Source organism: Centrocercus urophasianus, unplaced genomic scaffold (assembly GCF_019232065.1).
Source record: "Centrocercus urophasianus isolate 14NV4802_14NV808 unplaced genomic scaffold, USGS_Curo_1.0 seq_33, whole genome shotgun sequence".
NCBI lineage: Eukaryota > Metazoa > Chordata > Aves > Galliformes > Phasianidae > Centrocercus > Centrocercus urophasianus.
In genome coordinates, this window is record NW_024884900.1 from 887,242 (window position 1) to 911,302 (window position 24,061).

General features: G+C 39.9%; 4 protein-coding genes across 5 annotated transcripts in view; 1 reads left to right on the forward strand and 3 right to left on the reverse strand.

Annotated features, from left to right (window-relative positions):
• Positions 1–24,061, forward strand: part of NF1 (neurofibromin 1) — a 76,142-nt gene that overhangs the window by 42,320 nt on the left and 9,761 nt on the right. For both annotated transcript variants that reach the window (XM_042830339.1, XM_042830340.1), the window contains 12 exons: positions 15,429–15,861; positions 16,073–16,413; positions 16,958–17,160; positions 18,187–18,380; positions 18,845–18,985; positions 19,182–19,461; positions 20,587–20,801; positions 20,980–21,041; positions 21,166–21,280; positions 22,067–22,168; positions 22,929–23,069; positions 23,637–23,763. In XM_042830339.1, the coding sequence (XP_042686273.1) occupies positions 15,429–15,861; positions 16,073–16,413; positions 16,958–17,160; positions 18,187–18,380; positions 18,845–18,985; positions 19,182–19,461; positions 20,587–20,801; positions 20,980–21,041; positions 21,166–21,280; positions 22,067–22,168; positions 22,929–23,069; positions 23,637–23,763 (2,354 nt within the window). The remainder of the gene's footprint in view (positions 1–15,428; positions 15,862–16,072; positions 16,414–16,957; positions 17,161–18,186; positions 18,381–18,844; positions 18,986–19,181; positions 19,462–20,586; positions 20,802–20,979; positions 21,042–21,165; positions 21,281–22,066; positions 22,169–22,928; positions 23,070–23,636; positions 23,764–24,061) is intronic.
• On the reverse strand, positions 1,845–7,162 carry OMG (oligodendrocyte myelin glycoprotein). Its single transcript, XM_042830341.1, has 2 exons — positions 7,085–7,162; positions 1,845–4,656 (listed from the first exon to the last, which is right to left on the reverse strand). Exon 2 carries the CDS (start codon positions 4,648–4,650, stop codon positions 3,256–3,258), a length of 1,395 nt encoding a protein of 464 aa, XP_042686275.1. The 5' UTR covers positions 4,651–4,656; positions 7,085–7,162; the 3' UTR covers positions 1,845–3,255.
• On the reverse strand, positions 4,671–9,790 carry EVI2B (ecotropic viral integration site 2B). The gene is made up of 2 exons (XM_042830342.1): positions 9,435–9,790; positions 4,671–8,331 (listed from the first exon to the last, which is right to left on the reverse strand). Exon 2 carries the CDS (start codon positions 8,298–8,300, stop codon positions 7,455–7,457), a length of 846 nt encoding a protein of 281 aa, XP_042686276.1. The 5' UTR covers positions 8,301–8,331; positions 9,435–9,790; the 3' UTR covers positions 4,671–7,454.
• Positions 10,562–14,295, reverse strand: EVI2A (ecotropic viral integration site 2A). The gene is made up of 2 exons (XM_042830343.1): positions 14,007–14,295; positions 10,562–11,945 (listed from the first exon to the last, which is right to left on the reverse strand). The coding sequence occupies exon 2, from the start codon at positions 11,927–11,929 to the stop codon at positions 11,168–11,170; it is 762 nt and encodes a 253-aa protein (XP_042686277.1). The 5' UTR covers positions 11,930–11,945; positions 14,007–14,295; the 3' UTR covers positions 10,562–11,167.

Genomic DNA, 24,061 nt, shown 5'->3' on the forward strand with positions numbered 1-24,061 from the left:
AAAATTGCTGTTGTACCCTGGCATAGTTAATTTTGGTGTGAGTGAGCCTGTTGAAATAAGACTTTTTCTACCTTTTTTCAAGTGAGATGCGTAGTGAACACCAATAGATAAGTGAAGCAAACCCTGAATACTTGGAATTTATTCAGCTTCTGCTTGCTTTATCTGAGAAAACGTATGATCTTTAGTGTCATTAAATGCTGATTGTGATTTGGATGTCTGATGCTCCTTGATTAAGGGGCCAGCTCTGTGTGTCAATGTTGTATACAGGGGTTTGGGAGAAATCTGTCCAGGTTTGGGCATATTGGTAATGGGCCAGAATAAAGCAGAATGTGGATTATGAGGCTGGATGGCAGCTATTTGTCATGCCAGTTACTATTTATTGCCTTTATCACCCTTTTTATTACTACTTCTCTTGGGCTTGTAAGCCTGTGGTTTCTTTCCACGAGGCTGCTGTTCAAACCTAGCAGGTGGGACCTCTTCTCTGTGCTGTCTCTACAAACGGGGACATGGCTGGGAGGTGTTCCTCTGGGGTTCTGAGCCAGATGTCATGTTCTGAGGTGTGAAATGTGGAAAGGCTGTTCAGATCTGAGCTGCCAGTACATCTGAGGGCTTGCAGCAGGCAGGTTTTCTTTTTTAGCTTAAAGCCTTGTTGCTAGGGCATTGTTGAGTCATTTCTCTGACATATCTGGATCAGTTGATATCCTCTTGTGCTGTGAAATTTAATCTCTTCTGCCTTTTTTTGTTCCCTGGGTAACAACCAGACTTCCAAAGCCAGTGCTCTCTGTCTTTAATCCTTGCTCTGTTACTACAGTGATCAATACCTCAGTATGTATTGATCCTGAAGTACTGCCATTAAGTTTTAAAGCTGCTATCTCAGACTAATTAATAGGAATCATAGGAACAGAAACCTCAGATTTGATTCACACTGCAGCTGCCCGTGCAGCAATTTTAGCCTTCTGAAAGCAAACGTGTTTCTGCATCAAGGCGTGCTGGATCACGTCTGGAGCAGCCAACAGATAAAGACAGCAGCATTTTCAAAAAGATATTGAATGTTATATTGAAGTGTTAGTTATTTTGAAACTAAGAATTTCCTGAGGATGGATTATGGTATTTATATTTATCGTGGACTGAGTGCCCTGCCTGTTAGAAGCACAGCAAGCTGTTCTGCAGCGCTCACATCCATGCGTGTTGATTTTATTTCAATCTGACTGTGCTGTTGCCAAGCAACAGGTGCCTGCCTCCCACACTGCCTGCCTACTTGTGCTCTGTTATCAACTCATTTGTATTCCAGAAAAATACAAGGGAATCCAAATTTAAGCTGCCTATTGAAGGCAGTCTGACTGAGAAGCCCTCTTTGCTTGCATCTACCAAGGGCAAGTTTTGGATATAGAGCATGGCCCTGGAGTTCGAAGGGAGTGCCATCTCGCTTCCATCACATCTGTGATTTCCCCCCTCTCTCTCTCTCTCTATATATATATTTTTTTTTTTAAGATGAGAAAAGGAGTGCTTTCTCTGGTGGGTAGACATTGGTCTGAGGGGTTTGCAAGTTCTAAATGGTAAGAAGCAGAAGGGCAGGCTATTATTATTTCAGCAGCTTATTAATAAACAGTGTTAGGGAAATTTGAGTAACCAAATAGTACTATTTGATCATACCATAGTTTTTCTCCGTAAGACATAAAGACTGAGCCAAATGCCCGCTTGGAATAGATCTGTGTAATAAAATAGCATCTGTTCTGTACAGTTACCTGTCTGCAAGATAATAGTGAAAAGAAGCACTGTCACTAGTTCATTTCAATACAAACATAGCTTTATTTTTACTTTAGTGCCAATGAAATAACTGTACAAATTCATTGTGCAACATTTACAGTACTGTTAGAAATTAAAACACATTTCTGATTATAGAAATACAGTTCACAATTGGAAAGTTGTGATTTTTCTGATACCAGTGGTTATAAATCATCTACAGCCTTGAGTGATACCTAGGAGAAATAGGTAAAGGACTGCAGTCTTGGTGTTGAGGTTTTCTAGATTTTGTGGCACCTTTGTGCTACAATAACTGGAAATTAAATGGCCTGAAATGCTTGGAAAATATTGAATAAAGATTTGCAATATTAAGTGAATAATACTCTTACAGTTAACTTGTTCTTCAGTTTTCATTTCATGCTGTTTGCAAAACTTCATCAGTAGTATATCAAGTACCTTTGCCACGTAATTTTCCTGGAGTGGCCAGAACCATGCGTGCATCTACTACTTGCTGATGGCGCGGATGTCAAGGAGAGCAGCATTCGTGCTCATCGTTGGAAGGCCTTGGGCATGTTCATTGCCATGGCTTGAATTAAATCTTAAGTCACAAGATTCAGGAATTGTTTAAATGAGAGCTTTAAACTGCTCCATTGATGTATTACATAACTTGCATTTGAAACTGGCCAATATTTTATTTTATTTTGATCAAAAAGTAGTTTGAAGAATTCTGGACAAATTTTGTTGAAGTATTGCAGATGTTTGATTGTAAGTTAAGCTGTTTGGTTTTGTTAATGTATGTAGATTAAAGCCCGTGTTATTGGAGAGTGTCATGGCATTGAACGTGTCGCGTTTTCCTCTACTTCTATCTTTTTTTGTTTTCTATTATGGAGAGCAAGGAATAACTTGCCTACAATTCTAAGTCAAGGCAGAGCAAAAAGAGAGATCAGCCCCTACCACTCTTCCCATGCTGAAGCTGGACCATGTTAGCTTCTCAGTTAAGCCCCTCTTAGTAGATGGACATGGTGGCATTGTCATATTTAATTCCTAAATTCAGAATGGTTGTTCTTTGTATTTAAAATATCCTAGTACATATGAAGCAAACATAGATATACATGCTAGCGATTTTTCTCAAGAATTACTTCTGATTAGCGAAACAGCTAAGTTTAGTTTCTTTACATTTTCCCTTCCTTATGCATGGCATCATAACTTACAAAGAATCTCTGCTGCTATAGTACAAGAATTTCTCACCAGCAAATCAAGCAAGACAATGCAGATATGATACAGGACTTCTGTTTTTTTCCAGTTGTTTAGTGACAAAATAATACAATCAGTACTTAAAATTCTGTGCAAGTAAAATTAAAAATTTAAATACAAAATAAGCACATTTTAAAAAACAAGAGCATAGGTTAATTTTACTCAATTAAGACATATTAAAATAAGTAGCAGCTTAGTATCGAGACATTAGTCTGCACTTCTTTAGGAACTGTTATTTTCTTTAGATCAGTCAGAACTTCAGACTTCTCGTGTTTTGATTTGCTGTTTGACCTGGATGCCTCCCCCCCAGCTACGTGTCACAGGAGTAACCTCAGAGCTCCTACCAATAAGCACTGCCACGGCATTAAGCATTACAGCATAAAACAAGCACATCTCGCAGGCGCTCGCTTTGGAGGGCACGTCAGTGTTCAGAACGCTGGTAGTGGCTTCCTCTCTCCTTAAGGTAGCGGTTGTGCTTTGAGGCATTCTGGAGTAGTTTGTTGGCATTCCACTGGTAATGCTAAGAGTCATTGGAGTGGTGGAGGATCCCGTTGAATGAGTCAGGCTTGAGTTCACATCGGTTGAATCTTTAATGTGGATGCTGTGTGTGGCAGCCGCTTCGTAAGCGCTGACCTTCCTGGTCGTCAGCTCTTCGGGGTAGAGGAGCACGGGCCTCTCTGTGTTCGTGAACAGTACTGTCTGGCTTAACGAAGCCAAGGTAGTAACTTCCTTTGCTTTAAATAGTTTATGCATTTTTGTCATGTGGGTCGGTTCAGCTGCCGCTGGAGAGGCAGCAATGTCTGCTGCCTTCATTCCTTTAATCATGAAGCTGGCATCTGGCGCGGCGGCGGAGGTCGGCGTGATGTTGGCCCACAGCGTGGACTGGTCGGTGCAGGGAGCCCCTCGCACCCTGGCAGTGGTGCCCTGCACCCATTTAAGCAAATAAGAGATATTTTGTCCATCGCTGCAGGACCACGGGTTGTTGTATAGTGTTACTACCTGCAGCTGAAAGAGCTGATCAAAAGCTTTGTCAGGAATGTATGTGAACTTGTTGTTGTGTAGGTAGAGACTTGTGAGGTGCTGTAATCTCACCAGCGTTCCTGGAAGTATCTGAGACAAGAAGTTATTGGATAGATCCACTGTCTCTATGTTGTAGGGCATGTTGGTTGGAACTGTCCAAAGTTTGTTGCTGCTGAGGTTGAGAAACTTGAGACTGCTCAGTGTGTTGTTGATCAAAACAGCTCTTTCCACCATATTCCTGGAAACATCCAGCACTTTAAGGTTCCACTGGTAAGCTGTGTCAAGTTTCTGGAGGACCTTAATGTTGTTATTTATGGCATACAATTCCCACAAGGACTTGGGCAGATGAGCAGGAACATTCTTGAGCCAATTATTTGAAATATCAAGAGTCCTTAAATTGCTGAATCTCGTCAGCTGATGATCGAGATCTACGAACTGGTTAAATGACAGATTTAAATATGTAATGTTGTCTTGGAGTCCGTATGGCAATACTGTTAAGTTTCTGCCTGAGCAGTCCACGTTCCTGTTGTTTCCTGAGCATGTACAGATAGAAGGACAGATACCCAGAACAGTGGGTATGAAAAATAGAAAGACCAGCAGGCAGGTAGATGCTTTCAGTATCTGGTGTTCCATTGCTGCCTAAAAATAAATATACAAAAATGACACCCTTGAAATCCATGTAATGTATTTTATTTATTTGTAAGGGCTGTCTTTGCAGTGATTAGTTGCAGCAGAAATTAAGTAAAAATATCAATAAACCCCTTTGTGGCACGGTCCTTTTTGTAATTGTTCAAGAGAGACTTCACAAAGCATCCCTTCAGAGCCTGTCATGTTGTCTGGCAGAACGAGACTTGTTTTTTCATCTGCCTTTCCCCCTCAAGCTCAAATGAGGGCTTTCTTCCGAAAATGCAAGTCTCTTCCAAACGTTATACAATGTCTGCTTCTTGTTTTTAGTGATTTCAAGCCTATATTATGTTTGGAATAATGTGTTCTTTTATACAGGATGAAAAAATGGCTGTCAACTGGATCTGCTTTACAAATCTCTGCAGTAATGTAGCAGAACCCCCCATCCAGGCATGCTATTTGCTTAAGTAGAATTGCTTAAAATACATCTTAAATTGGTTAGGAATTTGGTTGGAAACCCAAATTCTGCATTCATAGTAACATGCACATTAGTACTTTTCCTTATTATCGTGTCAGTTACATTCCCAAAGCTAACACATGTTTGAAAGCTGAATTAATGTTAGTAAGAAATCTCTGACACTGCAGCAAATTCCTGGTGCAAGCATCTCTCATCAACTAATAATTTCGTTCTTATTTCTGTCTCTACTTTTGTAGTAGGTTTTGTGATTAAAAACAGAAAACACAAACTTACCGTAATGTCTTCTGCAATATCAGCACATTATTTCTGTGAAAGATTTAAGCTTAGAGGTCGTCTTGTTCTAGAGAGTAGCTACAGTTGCTGTCTGTGGATTGTGCTTGCCTCTTCAGCTGCATCGTATTGCTGCTAGCTGGGGCTCTGCAACCACCTGATCTGCACTACATTGGAGGACTGCAGAGCTGTCGCTGGTGCTGACTCAAATTTATTGCAAAGCATACATATTCAATAAAATAGTTGGGTTTTCTAATTTGAATCAGTTAACTTCTTTATGTATTTGTAGCCGCGATACTGCATCAAAACATTACATATAAAATTTTCTTAGCTTAGTGTATGAACCCATTTAAATGTTTCTATTTTAGAAGTCCTGTGAATTGTGCTCTTTTCTGCTTTCATTTAGTCTCTGTTCCAGTAAGAAGGGTTAGTGTTAATTTAGGTTTCCTTTCTCGAGCTTACTTAAGCTACCCTGCCAGAATATCTTTTCCTAATTTAAAAATCCTTGGTTTTGTGCTGCTTGGATCAGGTTGTCTCTGTGTTGTTGGGTTTATACCCAGCAGCACATACTGCAGGAATTTACCACTTTCTAAGGAAATCTTTATCTGCTTTGCTCCAAACAATATGGCAAGGGTATGCATAGTTTGTAATGCACACATTTGTCACATATAAAATATATGCATATATTTTAACATGGTGCAATGCATAAAGCCTCAAAGTCTTTGAGCAACCAGAATGCGGTTGGAATGGAATGTCCATTGTAACAGGTATGAACAGGTGGCCTATGTGACATCCAAACATGTTCCCTCCCCCAGCAAACTCAAAGCTGCAAGTTCTTTGTCATTTTGCAGAGATGTCATGGAAACCTAGCATTAGGATCTAGCAGCTTCTCTCTACAAATCTTATCTTTCTACAAATCTAGGCATTAAATGCCAGTAAAATATGCATGCTTGTAATTTACCTCTGAGAATTCCCTTCAATTTTCCATCAAATAGTTAAAATAAAAATGCATGGTTCTGGACAGGGTAGTGAACTTATCTCGTACTTGAGGCCCAGAAAGGATGGGCCAACCTGGGCACCTGGAATTAAAGGAACCTGCAATCCAGACAACCTTAAACCAATTTTTAAAGATTGATTACATTGAATCCATTCTGAAAATCCTGCTTGAGAGGAACAAAAGGAAGAAATTGGTAAACATGTGCAGCTAATTCTGATAGTTGTCTGTCTGGATGTTCTGTGAACTGTTTGTTTCATCCACCAAAACCAGCGTCTGGGTAAAACACCACCTTTTTGTTTTTCATGTGTTTGGAGTCATATCCTCTTTTTCACAGCCACTATACTATCAAAAATACGCTACTATACTACTGAAAAATAAAACAAAATAATGAGAGTTTTTACAGTATGCATTTCATCGGTCTTTGATCTGGACTGCTGGCTGCTGAAGGATTTGCTTTAAATACCTGTCATCCTCTGTTCCCAAGTGGCTCCTCCATCTGACGCAGAAAACAGACCTCTGTATGAGGCAGTCTGTATGTATGCATGCCAGAGCATTTAGACTGTTTTGAATTAGAAGCTTTGTATCTAAGCAAATAACTCTGTTATGCTTTAAGCAACCAAAACATCTTCGAATTAGAAAGCTTTATTAAAATTAACTTGAATTCATTGCGTTCATTTACGTAGTCTAATAGAACAAACCTTTGCAAGAAGCTCTGAGCCCCTCTAAAGTTTCACTGTGCACATCCATCTGTGTGTTGCATGTGCTGAACACAGGGGTACACGCAGTTTTCTGCAGTCTCCAAAATCGGGAATCATTTGTTATCTGCACAGTGGAGTCACTATTAGGCCATGCAGTGGCACCAGGCGTGCTGTATTCTGCCAAGATTTGTTGCAGGCAGAAAGGGATTCTTCCCTTTTGTGAAAGCTGAAGTTGAGAAATGCCGGGGAGCTGTTGCTCTTGCTGTGGTTTCGCTGTTCTTGCCTGTGTCAACTTCTCCATTACTCAGTTATTTGAAGAGTGCTTCGTTTAAGAAAAATGAGAAGCGTTTTGGAAAGTTATTTTGGCAGTCTACTGAGGCTGTTCTGGAGGTGGCGGAGGTTCACAGATCTCTTCAGTAATTAGCTGGAGCGGTGGGGGATACGGTTCCTTCACTTCCGAGTGAAGTTCCTCTTGCTGGCCAGGATCGGCGGCGTGCTGCTCGGCCGGCTCAGTGAGCTCAGTGAGCCACGCAGGGGGAGGCGGCAGCTCGAGGCCCTCGGCAGGCTGTGGGTGCAGCACCTGCTCTGGGCTCGCTGCTTCTGGGCCGGGAGCCGCTGCTGCAGCAGGGTCGGTGGCGGAGCAGCTGTGTTCTGCTGCGGGCTGCTGCCTGCAGGTGTTGCTGGCCGTGCCGTTGGGTGGTTTCTCCGATGCAGGAGGGTCGTGCTGTACGGATGCTTCTTCTCTTAATTTCCAAGGCAACATAAATAAAACTGACAAACGCTTGGTAGCCTGGCCGGAGTCCACAAAGGTATCTGGAGTGTCTCCGTCTGCAAACGGAGACTGACCTGCCCAGTTTGAATCAGCTAGCAATGGCTTCTTGCAGCGTTTCCATATAACAATCATACTAATAGCAATTACCATACCAACCAAAACAATGCCCATTATCATTGCTGCCACCCAGCTCCCGTTAGTGGGCTCTATGTATGGTTCGGGCAGCTGTGGCAGTGTTGTTGCAGCAGTCAGCGCTCCTGCAGGCTTCTGCATGCTGGGGCCGGTTGTTTGCAGTTGGTTTGTGGTAGATCTGTCTTCTGCCGTGCTGCTGGTGCTGGTATGCACGATGCTTTCACTTGTGGAAACATTTGAAGGTATTTCAGTGGAAAGTGATTTCCAAATTTCTCCACAGAAGAGAAGCAATATTACTGTGTTGCTGACCATTTTCCTGCAGTCTGTTTAAGTACGTCTCCTCCTACATCAAGAATAAAGTAAAACACATTAAATTGAACCTGAAGTGACACTACTGATACCAGACAATTTTATATTTAGAGTCTAAAACAAATAGGCCAAATTAAACTTGCATGCTTATTGTCATTTGTATGGTTGACAGCTTTGTCTCTGATATCAATATCGTTGTGGGTTTTTTTGTTTTCCACCTTCTCTGAAAAAGGTGTTTGGTGAGAAGTGCTAAGTGTGTTTCAAAATAGCTTTTATCTTTCACAGAAATGATTATGGATGTGAAATGAAATACGAAACACAGCAGTACTGACAAACAAGAGTAAAGAAAATTGCCCTACTTTATACCTGAAGGACTGAGAGAGAAGCTAGAGATAAGCTGAGACCTGGGTGAAAGGTTCTTTAAGGTCTATTTCCTGTTCTTCCCTCACTTGCGCAGTTAAGGCTAGAGTGCAATAATTCTGCAAAAGTTTCCAAATATTGCAACTATAATGGTACAGAACTCCAATATGTAACTGTCTTTGTAAAAAAAACTCCTGCACCAGGGAAGGTTCTGTAACGAAGGAGGTTGTGTTAACGTTAGGAAGTTGGGATGGAGCAGACTTTTTTTCCTGTACTGCTCGGAGTTCAGGTTTCTGAATTTCTGTGTGATGCAAATCATTAAAATACAGACACCTATTGTGATTTTACCTGAAGTTACTTTGTGTGTTTTGAGATAATTTGTGATCATGCTGCTCTTGTGAAGCTGCGCCTGGAACCTCAGTATGTGTAACTATGAAAGTCAATTTCAGATGCAACGATGCAAACATGTATGAGCAGCAGATTAATGCTTCTAGAGATCACTATCTAAACGTAAGATTTAAAACAGATAAAAAGGACCCCATTTTATTTTCTTCTGCTCAAAAATATATTCTGTTTTAAAATATATTGAAATGGTGCGTATGTGTAGAGTTCATGATAGTTCACAGTAGCAACACCTTAGGAACTGGATGGAATGTCTGCATCTTCCAAATACTACAGGAACTTTGAATTAGCTTAGGAAGTGCTGTACAAAGTGCAGTTCATTTAAAAATAAATAATGCAAATATTAAGTCTTTACATTTTGAATTTGATTCTTACCTTTGTCTTCTGTCAGGCAAGCATTCTCTTATTTTTTGTTTGAAGCCTTAAGAGGACAGGCCGTGCTAGGAGTCGAGCAGCTCTGAAATGGCTTGTCTCACGTTGAAACAAGTTTCTGCAGCTAAAGAGGAAGTTTACCAACACTTGCTGCAGGAAGTGTCAAGAGTAGGAGGATTACTAAGAAGCTTAGCTCAAGGTTTGCATGATTTAAAAGCAAACTTTTCAGTTCAATTCTGTTTGTAAAACTCAAATATTTAGGTGGCCTTTGTTGGGTATGTGTTATGTAGGAATTCGTGAATGCTTGTTTTCCAGTCCTTGCTGAAAATAGTTGTGCTTACAAATTTTTTTGAATGACACAGAAGTAAGTTTGGATTGGATTTCATTTTTACTAATAAAAATTCAGTGGTGGTTTTGATGAGCTATCATTGTTATTAATGGAAATGCAACTGTAGGCTCGCTACAGTGAGTCATAGAGCACTTCTGATCACGAGGTGCTGGCTTGCACATCTTCCTTCAGGTAGCTGTGTTACAGGCAGCTGCAGATCTCACCCTTCCTCTGCCTCCCCTTCCCCACTTTGCTTTTCTGTCTGGACAGTGTTGGTGCCTGTTGCCACCATTAAAGGAGGACTGCGTGCTCTAAGCAGTTGTTTTTCTGCTGTCTCTTTGTCCGTATCATAACCCAAACTACTTTTTTGTCTCCTTGAGTGTTTTGGCCTGCCAAAGAAACGTTTATGTCTATCCTCACAGCATTTTGCAAGTGCATTCTTGTGCCTTCCACTATAGCTATTCCATGTCCCATGCCTGCTGCTGTGCTCTGCTGGGCTGTGCTGGCTATTTTCCAGTCTGTTGCCAACTCCTGCTGCACATGCAAATCCTGATATTATGGCACACACTTTCTTGAGTCTTACCTCATTCAAGTTCCCCGCAATCCTCACAGTTTCCACCTGTTTTTGGCTGCAGATCCCACCCTCGTTACTGTTTCTTTTCCTTCTTTCCACTGATAGGATCGTGATTCTCTACTTTTTTCCTGCTTTTCCATGATACTGTGGTTTTACCCCTCGTGACTTGGAGAAAAAACAGAATGTAAACTTTATTTAAAATTAATTTAACATTTTACTGATGTTTCTAGTTTATTGATTATTACAAAAAGGAGTTCTTATATTTTAACATACAGTACAAACTTCATATATTTATAGCTAAAATCAAAGCAAAAAGCATGATTGCTCTCAGTCTGGTTCAAAAGACATTAAGCTGATCTAAGAAGTTTTGATAGAATAAACGTGAAAGGCATTTTAACAGAATAGTTCCTGATTCAGTAATGGCATCAAAGTCGTGACTGAATTATGGTTTTCTTAAAATAGCCAGTGCCTGTGTAGCACTTTAGTCTGCATAAATATAGCATTTTCTAACTGTCCTTTCCTTTTTTTGTCCCCCAGTGATCTTTGAAAATGGCAAAGTTCTGTCCTGCTTTATCCTGTTTGGTTCATGGTACAACCATGATTGCTGGTTAAAGGAGTTAAAACAGCCCTGGTGCTACTTCTAAAAATCTCTTTAATGCAGTCCTACTCCCTTCTTGATGTACAGGTTTTCACAGCATACCCACTACCTTTAAAAATGAGAAACCTGAAGGTTTAGCTTTCCCATGTTACAGTGTGTGTTGCTTCTTGAAAGCTAAGTTTCTGTCTCATGTTAATCCAGTATAAAATGTAAAAGCTGAAGGTGTTTTTAGTTGACTAAATCTCAGCTACAAAATTGGTAAAAATGCTTTTGTGTGACATTGTTTCTTTGTTTTCATGTTTATTATCTGTGTCTTTAACGTGACTCTCAGTGGATTCATCTTGGGTTCTCAATTGGATTGCAGCATCTCTCTCTGATAGCAAGTCCTGCATTACCACATCAGTTCCAGTTGTCTCCTTAGGTATCCTCTGCCACGTTCCTGCTGCAGTTGGCCAGAAGCTGTTGGTAGCCAGAATATCGCCATTGCTCCTGGGCCGACGTTTTCCTTGTTGAGCTTTTTTGACATAGGACAGTTTATTTGCTATTACAACAGTTGACAGAAACAGGAAGGTGCAGATGAGTACAAGGGCTGCTATTATAATGAAGCAAATCAGTGTAAGAAACTTATTGTCTTCACATGTTTCTTTTGTCATGGGGATCTTGGGTGTGCTGGTATTCTTAGGTCCTCCAGTGTCAGGAGCACTTTGGGCAGAGGAAGATGAGGAGTTTGGGCCCATTGTTGAAGATAAAGACTGGGGGGTGGCTGTCGGCATTTCAGCAGTGGGTGTTGGTTTGTCGTTAAAATCAATGCCTGCAGGAGATTTTGTGTTGGCTTCTGTTGTGTTCTGACTGCAAGTTAGGTTTTGGCAGTTTGGGTACCAGATTTCATTGGTAACCATGGGATAGTCAGTATGGTTTGCACTTAATTGCAAACACAATGAAAAGATTATCCCAAGAGGGAAAGCAGAATGTGGTTTGCCATGTCTCTTTGTCTTCATCTTCCTCTTCAGTCACCTACAAAAATAGAAATTCTGGTGTTAGGAAGTCGCAATGCTAGTTCTTAGAGGTTTGAATCAGCTTGTCGGGTTTAGCAGCCAGCAGCTTTTCTGATCAGCAGTGTGTTGTAACTTGGCCTCGTGCTTGCCATGTGTGGAAGGGAGCACTCAGCTGCTTGGAATCCTGACTGAATTGGTGGTCTTGGACTTCAGTTCTTACAGCTCTGAATTCCAGTGTTTGGAGGTTTATGTGTGGTGTGTATGAAGATGAAAAAAGAACATGAAGCAAAGAGAGGAAAGTGTTTTCTGCTGAGTGCTCCGTGATTTGTGGGTGTCGATTCAGACTGCTGTAGTTCCTCCTCTTTAGAGCTAACCATCTTTAAGTTCATCACTTCTGCTTTTAAATGGGGAAGGGAGGCACCCGTGTAAAACCTACAGAGTACCGCTTTCTGCTTCACCGTGTTTCCCCAAATATGGGAGAAGTAACTGTGCTTGTACAGATGGCCAAGCAGAGACCTTAACTGAAAACATTCCTGTAAATGGCAGCAGTAACTTGTTCCAATCGTTTTATTTCTTATCACGGATGTCTGGAGTATTTCATAAATCCCTAGGAAGATCTTTGTTCTCTAATATCTGGTTTGTTGTACAAGAGACTGTTTGTCACAAACACACTTCAGTTTTGATATTTCCTTTAAAACCTCTGAAATTGTGCAGATTACCATTAGTATTATGCTCTGCTCTACATTAGGGTAATATTCAGATTCGCACCATGAATCAGAGACAAACAGGACAACCTCAGAGTGATGCTGATGAGAGAGGGAAGTTACTGCATCGTGCCTGTGCCGAGTCTTCTCAGGTTTACGTGTGTGAGACAGGCTCAGGTCTTATGGCTGGTTGTTGTGCTCCCTGTCTCTGTTAACAGAATGAAATGTTTCCTCCAAGTGCTGTAGTTTACATCTTGTTCGTGTATAAATGCTATCAAGGATGACTGACATTAATGGTGTGTTTGTAGAAATTTCTTCTTGCAGCTTTTACTTTAAAGGTAACAAAGCACATCTGTATGTTTCTAGGTTTTGGTAACTTGGAAATGTACCAGAAATAAATTTGCTTTTGCCATAGTTGAAAGTTAGCTTATCTACCAGAGAACTTAATGTGTTTACACTCAAAAATCAGAGAGCTAAGCTTGCCTGTCTTTTCAGTATCCAAATGACATCTATCATACTCCTGGAGCCCCCCAGGGAAGAGAAGGGCGTGATAGCAGGATGATCACTGGGATGGGAGCAGGGTGAGATGGTGGGTGGCTGCTGATGAGGCAGAGGAGAGGAGAATATATTTGTATCTTTCTTTGCAACTCACACTACAAACTAAACTGCTCTGAGTCCTTATTGTTAAGTTTGAATTAGAAACCATCTTAGTAATCAGCTACAGCCTGGGTACAATGTTTATCTTCCCGAGGTAACAGTTACTGGGGAACGCCTTGTTGCAGTCTTCAAAAAGGAGGAAAAGCAGCAACAGCACAACCTTTTTGGGGGTGGAGGGAAGCAGGGCATTTCACAAAGTTTCTACATGACGTGCAGAAATGAGGTGCATTTTCCAGTGCAGATGCACTCCAATCCTTACTGCCCGAGAACTGCAGCTGTACGAATGTTTATTTGGACCAATATGCTTTTCTTAAAAATAAAGAAACTAGTACTGTAAAGGCTTCAGTTATAATCACGTTAGCAAAGGGACTGATCATTACATAGCTTTTTCTGTTTTTCTTTAACTCAGCAATTTGTGCCCAGGTATTGATAGGGTCCTCTGTCAGTGCAGAGTAACAGTGTCAGTCCGCAGTAACAGGAACTACAGAGCAGTGTAGACTGCTGTTATTTCTTTAGTCTGATTGTGAACAACTTCTAGCATCACTGAAAGCAATTGTTTATCAGATTCCTTAAATCAGGCAGAGATTGATCGTTAACTGTTGTTACTGGTGGAGTTGTATTTAAACAAAAAAAGTCAAACTTACTTTCATGTATAATTTCCTACAAAATCTAGGAAACTTTCAAGTGGAACTGAAAGTAGAAGGAAAACGTGCACTTACCTTTCCGTGGTGCAGTCAAAAGAAAGTTGGTGTTTAGATATTTAGTCCGTTAACAGTAAGATTTCTCTGTGTGTGTATTTGCTCTTGGGATGCAAACGTCCATGAACATGAAGCAAGTAGACTTGGACAGTGCTGGGTTTTGTTGTGTTTTTTTTTTTTTTTAAGCAAATCTGTAACTGAAATTACATGTCCTGTATTCTAAGTGGAGAACTAAAACCACAGTGATGACCCACTTCCTTCTTTTTTTCTTCTTTTTGTTTTCTTCTAAACGACTATGCCATGACATCTTAGAGGGGGAAAAACACCAACTTGCCCAAATTAGCTTTCTGAGTAACAGGAAGTAACACAGGAAAAAAAGTCTCTCGGGCAGACAGATAAATACTTTACATTTGTGATGGGTATCTCCTGTTATCCTGTGCTCAGGTGGTTTACCTCAGATGTTACCAGGAGCAGTGTCCCTCTGAGATCAAAATGACTTGTGCTTGCAGTGCTTAGCAGATGTTTCCGTAGCTTGTTGTCTTGCTTTGAAAGAGTTGAGTTGATGCTAGCTCAAAACAAGCTCAAATCTTTAAAAGTTCAAAAACTACTGCAAAGTTTGCTTTTTAATTCTTTCTAGTAGAATTTTATCTGCTGTACTGACTCTGAAAACGGTTCAGACAGATGCTCTGTTCGATCTCATAACATTCAGCAAAGCACTAAATGACAGCAAAGGGTTCTTAATATTTTTATGGTTCCTGCATGCTTTTCAGGTAAGAATTATTTCACAGATGTGTCCTCTGTACTACTCAAAGGACCAACCGTTCTTAGAAACCATCCACCAAGCATTAGAGTGCATTGCTGTGCTTGCTGCAGTATTTAGCAGACAAAATGAGCTGAAAAAAATGGTATGTAGGTGTTCAATTAGTCTTAACCAAGACAATTTAAATAATTTATTTCTACTTGTAAAAGTAGGTATAATATGAACCTGTTGAAATGTGTTTAAAATATAAAAAATAATAAAAATAGAGTTTGGGGTGATACTTCATGCCTTTTTTCAAAGAAACCCTTAACTTGCATCAGCTTTGAGCCAATCGATGCACTCTTCCTCAGCAGTGTGGATTTTACTTTTCCTTTGGTTGGAGGTGCTGGATGAGCCTCCTGGCTGTCCAGAGACTTCATGGCTGTGGGAGGTGGTGTGGCACTTCAAAATGAATGAATCCAAACCAAGCTGTAGCATACTGGGCTGAACTCGGTTGGAATATGAGTCGTGACAGAATTTAGGCTATGGATGCCAGTCCAGTGTCGTTGCTTTGAGTCTGACATTTTTGGGGCTGTGTAAATGTCAATCTGTTTTAGTGTAGCAGTGTGTGTGGCGCACCACTGAAATGTTTTATTATGGGTCTAGAAGGCAAAGCCAACAGTGTCTGTCATGTTTTCTTACAGTTTCAAGACTGGCCAGATCAATGGAGATTTACTGATATACCACGTCCTGCTAACTCTGAAGCCATACTACGCAAAGCCATATGAAATTGTGGTGGACCTCACACATGCTGGCCCCAGTAATCGCTTTAAAACTGACTTTCTTTCTAAATGGTTTGTAGTTTTTCCAGGCTTTGCTTATGAAAATGTCTCAGCAGTTTTTATTTATAACTGTAATTCTTGGGTCAGAGAATACACCAAATACCACGAAAGACTCTTGACAGGTTTGAAAGGAAGCAAAAGGCTGATTTTCATAGACTCTCCAGGAAAGCTGGCGGAGCACATTGAACATGACCAGCAGAAACTTCCAGCAGCTACTTTAGCTTTGGAAGAGGACTTGAAAGTATTTCACAATGCCCTCAAGTTGGCTCACAAAGACACCAAAGTGTCTATTAAAGTAAGTATTTTCATGCTTTATTAGTGAATTGTTCTATTTTGATAAGATTTTAAATGCGTTTCTGCTGTCTTTTAATTTTCTTCTCTGTCTCACAACACAGTATTATTTCATCCAATTTCATACATGTATCTTGGTCAGATAGAAATGTCACACTTGTCTCTTTGTGTCATTAACAGCAGGTGCTCAACCATTTTTTGATTCTGTTTCTAAGGTTGGATCAACAGCTGTGCAGGTGACATCAGCAGAACGAACGAGAGTCCTGGGACAGACAGTGTTTTTAAATGACATATACTACGCCTCTGAGATTGAGGAAATATGTCTTGTTGATGAGAATCAGTTTACACTGACGATTGCCAACCAGGGAACACCGCTCACCTTCATGCATCAGGAGTGTGAAGCTATTGTGAGGTCCATTATTCACATACGGACACGGTGGGAGCTGTCACAACCAGACTCCATCCCACAGCACACTAAAATTCGCCCTAAGGATGTTCCTGGAACGCTGCTGAACATAGCATTGCTCAACTTGGGAAGCTCAGACCCCAGTTTGCGGTACTGATCTTTTAAATTAATTTCCCTTTGTAAGGAAAAGTTTGGTTTGCAATATGTATTTATTGGGTACATTTGATTGGCTTGGTGCTGAACTTCTTGCTTAAAGCTGTCCCTTGCAGAGCAAATTTTTGGGTCTCATCAAAGAGGGCTGCCTCCAAAAATGAGTCCTTGCTCACTGGCAGACTGTGGCCCTCGGCTCCTGCCTCTCAGCCACTCAGGTGCATTTGGAAATATCTCACATTTCCTGGAACTGGATGCTCTTCTGAGAAGTCTAGTACCAAATTCTTCCAGCATGCTCTGTAACTTCATCAGAAACAGCTTAAAACAAAGGAGTAATTTAATTCATTTGTCCAAGGCAAATGTTGTCTCTGAACCTTAACTGATGCAGAAAAGCAGCTCAGGGTTTAAATATAGTACATTATATAACAATATTGATTTGGTTTTGGAAATGTGACTGCCATTGCTGTGATGTCTCAGTGTAATGTGTGTATTTCAAAACAGACAGGACGACTATTACAAATCACATTGCTTGCTTTGTTTACAGGTCTGCTGCCTATAATCTTCTGTGTGCCTTAACCTGTACCTTTAATTTAAAGATTGAGGGCCAGTTACTGGAAACTTCAGGTCTATGTATTCCTGCCAACAACACGCTCTTTATTGTGTCAATTAGTAAGACTCTTGCAGCTAATGAGCCACACCTTACCTTAGAGTTCTTGGAAGAGTGTATTTCGGGATTTAGCAAATCGAGTAAGTAACGCTGGTGTTCCTCAGTACTGACCATGAACATGAAACGATTTAGGCTGTCAAGTTTAACAAACTTCCTCATGTTACTGAATCACAGCAACTTTAAGTTACTAATGCTTCCTAGAACTGATTTGGATGTTTTTAAGATGACCCGTTTATATTTGTTTCTTAACAATCAAGTTTAATCTGATAATTCTGTGTTTCTGTGAAGCTGTGTCATCCTCAAAAGCCAATGTTGTGACCTGGGGGGGCATCTGTTGGAGCAGAAACTCCAGCAGTACTTTGATTTACACTCTTGAATGTACCCTTTTCTTTCTGCATGGAAAAAAAGGAAGCAGATATTATAAAAAGAAATAAAGCAGCCTGAGCCCAGTCTTTCTAGCTTTCACCAGCCATCTCATTTATCTGAACAATTACTCAGTGTGATCACAGCACAAATTATTTGTTTTGTACCCCTGACAGTTTTGTACAGGGAGTAATCTGGTGATCAGATCTCTATCACACTGTTTTTGATTCACCAGAATTAAGAATGTAGAGAACAAGAAAAAAAGATCTTGGTGAAGTTTTGAGTTCTAGCAGATACCTGAAGAAAACAGTTTGTGTCTTTCAAATTTAAGCCTTTCAGATTGATGATATCTCCTGTCTGGTTCTACCATTCTGCTTTTGTTATCCCTGTTTTGCAGACATAAAACAGCTCTGATTTTACTGCTGGAAGCAGATTGGAATACATTCTTAAGATTAAAGAGAAATTTTCTTTAGTCCCACTTCATACTAAGCGTACACATCTTTGTCACATGTCTTAAGATACTAAAATGTCAAAATCTCCTTGCTAGATTCTTACAGATGCTTATTGGATGTTATTATTAACAGTGTGCTCCTTATGAAAGCTGTATTCTAGGGTATTATTTGCTCAGATCTGATAGTCGTTACTTTAGCAGGAAAATGAAAGGGTAGTGCTTGCAAATAATTATTTACCTGTTCAGAGACACCAACAGCAATCTTTTGTTACAAAGTGAGTTTTTATTTCAGGTATTGAACTGAAACATCTCTGTCTGGAGTACATGACTCCCTGGCTGTCCAATCTGGTTCGGTTCTGCAAACACAACGACGACGCGAAGCGCCAGCGCGTCACTGCTATTCTTGATAAGCTTATAACAATGACAATAAATGAAAAACAGATGTACCCTTCTATTCAGGCTAAAATATGGGGAAGTCTTGGACAGGTATAAATTATGCACAATTTCTTGTAATTTGTTCCTAAGCAGATTATAGTGTTTTCAGTCACTTACATGAGGATAAAGTTTTTGACAGATAAGACCTTGCTTGTTTCCCAGAAATGTTTTTTGGGGTTTTTTTCCACCTCAAATCCAGTTTCTTCTCAGTAAGTGCAAAGTGCAGCATTTTATGCATAGCTGTGCTTTGAAGCAGAGAGCAGAATAAAAACGATACTGTATCATAGTTCTTCTGCAGTTGTGAAGCATTTTGATCTGATGCGGTTCATTTTGCAATTCTAATATTTCAATGGGCTTTTTCCAGAAAGATGACAGATCACGAGGACTGTTGCTTACACTTATGATAGCTGTGCACCTTAACTGAAAAAATGTAATGATTACTCATTCAGAAGATTGTTTACTGTAGAAAAATTATGTTAACCAAACAGTAAGAAAGGCTTTTTTTTCTCTACCAGATTACAGATCTTCTTGACGTAGTGCTGGACAGTTTCATCAAAACTAGTGCCACAGGGGGCTTAGGATCCATTAAAGCTGAGGTTATGGCAGACACAGCCGTAGCGCTTGCTTCTGGAAATGTAAAATTGGTTTCAAGCAAAGTGAGTTCCCTCCTTGCCTCTTGAACAGTAATTTCACCTTTAGATAACAGCGTAGCACTGAGGTGCTTTCTGATGACTCAACAATAATGAAAAAAACCCAGAAGAATAACTCTGATGTTGATTTGTAACTGCTTCTACTGAAATTTTGAGCTCTGCTCTTTGTTTCATAAAAGCAAGATGGTTGCTCTCTTTTCAGGTGATTGGAAGGATGTGCAAAATAATTGACAAGACTTGTCTGTCTCCAACTCCTACGCTGGAACAGCACCTGATGTGGGATGATATTGCCATTCTAGCACGCTACATGCTGATGCTGTCCTTCAACAATTCTCTGGATGTGGCTGCACATCTCCCCTACCTCTTTCATGTGGTTACTTTGTTGGTGGCCACAGGACCCCTTTCTCTCAGAGCTTCCACTCATGGTCTTGTCATCAACATCATTCATTCTCTGTGCACTTGCTCACAGCTTCATTTTAGTGGTAAGTTCTTAACAGGTTTTCAATTGGTTGCTTTTTAGTTTCAGAAATACCAGAGTTATCTTTCTCTCTTTCAACAATTCTGAGCTTGAAAATACTGTCTTGCTGTTGAACTTGTGTAGAAACCAGAATAAGGCTATGAGCCAGAATAACTATGAAGGGGGAGTTAAAATACGACTGGTTTCAAGCAGGTGTGTAGTATGAATTGTGTAACGGGTCTTTGAAAAAGGGAAGAAAGTAAGTACCAGTAAGTTCCTGTAATGCAGATTAAGGATAAAATGCATCTGTGCTAAAACTGGCTGATGTGCATCTTTTGAATAGTTGCATAATGTGGTAACAAATATCAGTTACATAAGGAAATTTTGAAACTGCATGGTTAAAGCAGGAATGTTGCATACAGCTGTATTTTAGCAATCCTAAAATATTTGAGATAGCAAAGGGGCAGCAGTCACAGAAGTACAGTATAAAATCAGGCTGGATTTTGTGAAAAAAAATCAAGAAGTTTATGTAATCTTGTTTTTTTAAGTATCTAAAAGCTCCTTTTATGATATCTAAGTGTATTGACAGAGTGTGTGCATAGACACAGACACTTGTATTTAAGGAAAAGCCTTGCTGTGATGCACAGAGAGAAAGGCAAGCCTTCCTGTTTAAAAAATGGGTTTGAAGTACACAGTACTGGAACAAAGTTCAGAATTGTAAGAATATGCAGTGCCAGTACTAGGGCCTTCATTTTCTTCTGATCTGAGGGACTTAATTGCAATGGGAGCCCAAACCAGAATTTAACTGCAGTTTGAACTGACAGTAATGTTGGCCTTCCAATGCAGGAGCGCTCCGTGTTTCCATTCTCTTAACAAATATGAGAAAAAGTCTCAGAAAATCACATCTGTAGACAAATTTCTTTGTATCTATTTCCAGACTGCCTCTCTCTCATGACTGCTTTCAATGATCTGTGCAATAGGCCACAGTTGTTCTGGCACGTTCTGAGACAAGTAGCAAAGAAAACAGTATAGAAACATGCAGAGGTTTATCACCTGCTTGTGTATTTGTGGGAGAGTGAGCTTAAGTGTGTTTAAAATATGAATTGTGTGTCAGTGTTTTAAGTCTAATGTGTAAAAATTTGTTCAACAGAGGAGACCAAGCAAGTTTTAAGACTGAGCTTGACTGAATTTTCTCTGCCTAAATTTTATTTGCTGTTTGGAATCAGCAAAGTGAAATCAGCTGCAGTCATAGCATTCCGCTCCAGCTATCGAGACAGGTCATTTTCACCTGGCTCCTACGAGAGGGAGACTTTTGCACTGACCTCCTTGGAAACGGTTACTGAAGCTTTGCTGGAGATCATGGAGGTACGTGTTTCAAAACAAAGTTACAGTGCTGCTTGTTCTACAGCAAGCAGTTTAACGGGCAGCGCCTCCAGTGACGTGATAAGGAGCACTTCTGACAACTAGAATAACTGAGCACTCTGAATTAAAATAATTCATTTTCTTTATGCTGTATGTGTTCAAACAATGTCATTCTTTTTAGGCTTGTATGAGAGATATTCCAACATGCAAGTGGCTGGACCAGTGGACTGAACTAGCTCAAAAGTATGTTATAGATCTCAAAACATGACCCCTAACTGCCTGTAGTACACCTGGAATTTTCAGTTTTCCACTGTACAGCTTGTCTGTTGTATGTTCATTTAATGCAGTGTACTCTGTTTCTCCACAGGTTTGCATTCCAGTATAATCCATCCCTGCAGCCAAGAGCACTTGTTGTCTTTGGCTGTATAAGTAAGCGTGTCTCTCATGGACAAATAAAACAAATAATCCGAATTCTTAGCAAGGTATAAGGGTCTGTGTTTGTCTTCCTCTCTGACACATAAAACAACTAATTTTTATTAGTATTCCTATTGAATATAAAGTGCTGCATAATTTCACAGTAAATACATTCTTCAAGCATATTCTTCTACAGAGAAACCTGATAGGAAATTGTCTTTATTTCAAATTAGTTTGGTGGCAATAAATTTATCAGTGCAGCTACTTGTAGAGTAACATTAGTTCTCAATATTGAGTTTAAAATTTGCGACACTGAATTTGGATCTGGAAGAGTCAGTATTACAATAAATGAGCAATTTTCTGGTAATGCAGCTACCTGTATGTGTTACTCTTTTTTTTTTTTTTTTTTTTTTTTAAGGACATTAACAACTAAATACAATAAAAAGCAGAATGTTTATATAAGAAAACTTTGCAACATATTACCTAGCTTGGTAATTATGTCCGTATTTTCTAAAGGAGGTTGTGTTCTATAGCAGCTGAACAGTGCTGAATTTCTTCAAGTATTTTACTAACGTTATGTGGACATAAAATTTAACTGTGCAGTGTCTGAACTGCAGAAGCCCTTCTGTGGCTCTTGCACCCTTTTTTAATACACATTGCATGATTGTTTACAGCAATAAATAAATGCTTGCGTAGATCTTCATTTCTGAAACTCCTTTCAAATTGGTTTAAAGGGAACTCAGCCTTTGTAAACTAATTGAGAACTACATTATAGTTTAGAGCTTTCATCTTTTCATAAAGCAAAATCTAATTATGGGTTCTGTTTTCTTATTATTCTTTTTTTCTACAAAAAGGGACTTGAGAGCTGTTTAAAAGGCCCTGATAATTACAATAGCCAAGTTCTAATAGAAGCAACAGTTATAGCACTCACCAAACTGCAGCCTCTTCTTAACAAGGTAAGCAACTGGATTTCTGGAGGAAACAGAATATATTTTGTAGGTTATAATTACGAGTATAAGCTTAAAAATGTATGTAAGTCTTGTGGTATCTGATGTTCACACATCGCTGCTCTGACTCACGCTTGAAAGTACTGCATATGGGAAGTATGTCACAGATGTTTGTATGTGCAGAAGCTTTAAAAAGCCTTCAGAATGTACAGTTCTGCTTCATCACTGGGCCGTACGCAAAGGCTGCACCACAGTTTGCATTCATTCTCACCAAAAGATTTTCCATCTCGGCTTTTGAATTTGCAGTTGTTCATACATCTTTCTGATCATGCCTTGTAATAAATTTTGATTATGTCTTACTTGAGGTTAATTTAGCCATTTTATGTTACTTCAATGAATTGATCAGCATATCAGTAGGTGCACCATTAATGAATCACTTCAGAATTTACCTGTGGAGTGGCATTGTCATGCACACATAAAAGAACACATTTCTGTGGCGGGGTTTCTGGAGAGCATGGATGCATTTGCAACTCCTTCTTTGTTAATGCCTTAAAAATATGCTAAAAAAAGAAACAAAACACCTTGTTTTTTGTGTCAGGTGTGTTTGAAGGGCTGCTTTAATGTGCATATTTGACTTTCATTCACACAGCTAAAGATTAAAAAAAAAAATCTATATTAACTTCAGTTTGTTTCACTGTTTACTTGGTAGCTTTGCACTGTGTTATGTGAAAGTAGAATCGTGGTCTCTTCGTTTCCCTTCTACTTCTAGGACTCTCCTATGCACAAGGCCCTCTTCTGGGTAGCCATGGCAGTACTGCAGTTGGATGAAGTCAACCTGTACTCAGCAGGTACAGCACTGCTTGAACAGAATCTGCATACCTTGGATAGCCTTCGAGTGTTCAATGATAAGGTAAGCAAGCCCTCTGCTAGTAATCAGCTGTGATTAACCCTTAGTTCATGCAAGCAGTTAGTACTAATCAAAAGAAAATATACATATATTCCTTACCCTAGTGATCAATAATTAAGCAATTAAAACTTAAAATTTGCGTTACAAGCTGTTTACTTGTGTAATATCAGCAGTACACTGTGATGTAGAGATGACGGCCTAACTAGGTTAGTCCCAAACAACAGAGAAATACACAGATGTATTCAAGTCAGGAGTGCAGTCAATAGGTTCCTGTTCTTTCTTAAATTACTATGTTTTGTCACTGTTTTAATTGATTATGATGAGTAACCTCCAATCAAATAGGCTGTTCTGAAGAAATTCATAATGGGGGCAGTGAGGCCCTGGCACAGGCTGCCCAGAGCAGCTGTGGGTGCCCCATACCCAGAGATGCTCAAGGCCTGGCTGGGCCCTGGGCAGCCTGAGCTGGTGGGAGGTGTCCCTGCCCATGGCAGGAGATGTGCGCTGAGGTCCCAGCCAAAACCACTCTATGCTTGTATGAAATATTCTTATGTCTTATTTTCTGTGAGTCAGAGCCCAGAGGAGGTGTTCATGGAGATCAGGAGACCACTTGAATGGCACTGCAAACAGATGGATCATTTTGTTGGGCTAAATTTCAACTCCAATTTCAACTTTGCACTAGTGGGGCACCTCTTGAAAGGTAAGAGTGCATGTTGCTCGTGTGTGAAAATGAATGTGTGGTTTCATTTGCTGCAGTACATTACTTCTTTCTCCCAGAATACTTTCTTTCTCTGTGCTTGCCTGTATCTCCTCACTGAAGATTGATTTGTGAGATATGGATGCAATATATGCACAGACATTTGTAATTATGTGATTTTGGACAGAGGGACTGAATTAATAGTCCTGAATGTGCAATTTCTGTTAGCGCTGTACTTCATTACTCTACATATGAAGTGTCCTGAGAACATGCTGGGAAGTACTTATAAATGCTTTTAAAA

What these genes read in the sequence shown, in the direction of transcription:
- EVI2A (XM_042830343.1), bottom strand. Translation starts at nt 11,929, where the DNA reads ATGAAGACAAAGAGACATGGCAAACCACATTCTGCTTTCCCTCTTGGG.
- EVI2B (XM_042830342.1), bottom strand. Translation starts at nt 8,300, where the DNA reads ATGGTCAGCAACACAGTAATATTGCTTCTCTTCTGTGGAGAAATTTGG.
- OMG (XM_042830341.1), bottom strand. Translation starts at nt 4,650, where the DNA reads ATGGAACACCAGATACTGAAAGCATCTACCTGCCTGCTGGTCTTTCTA.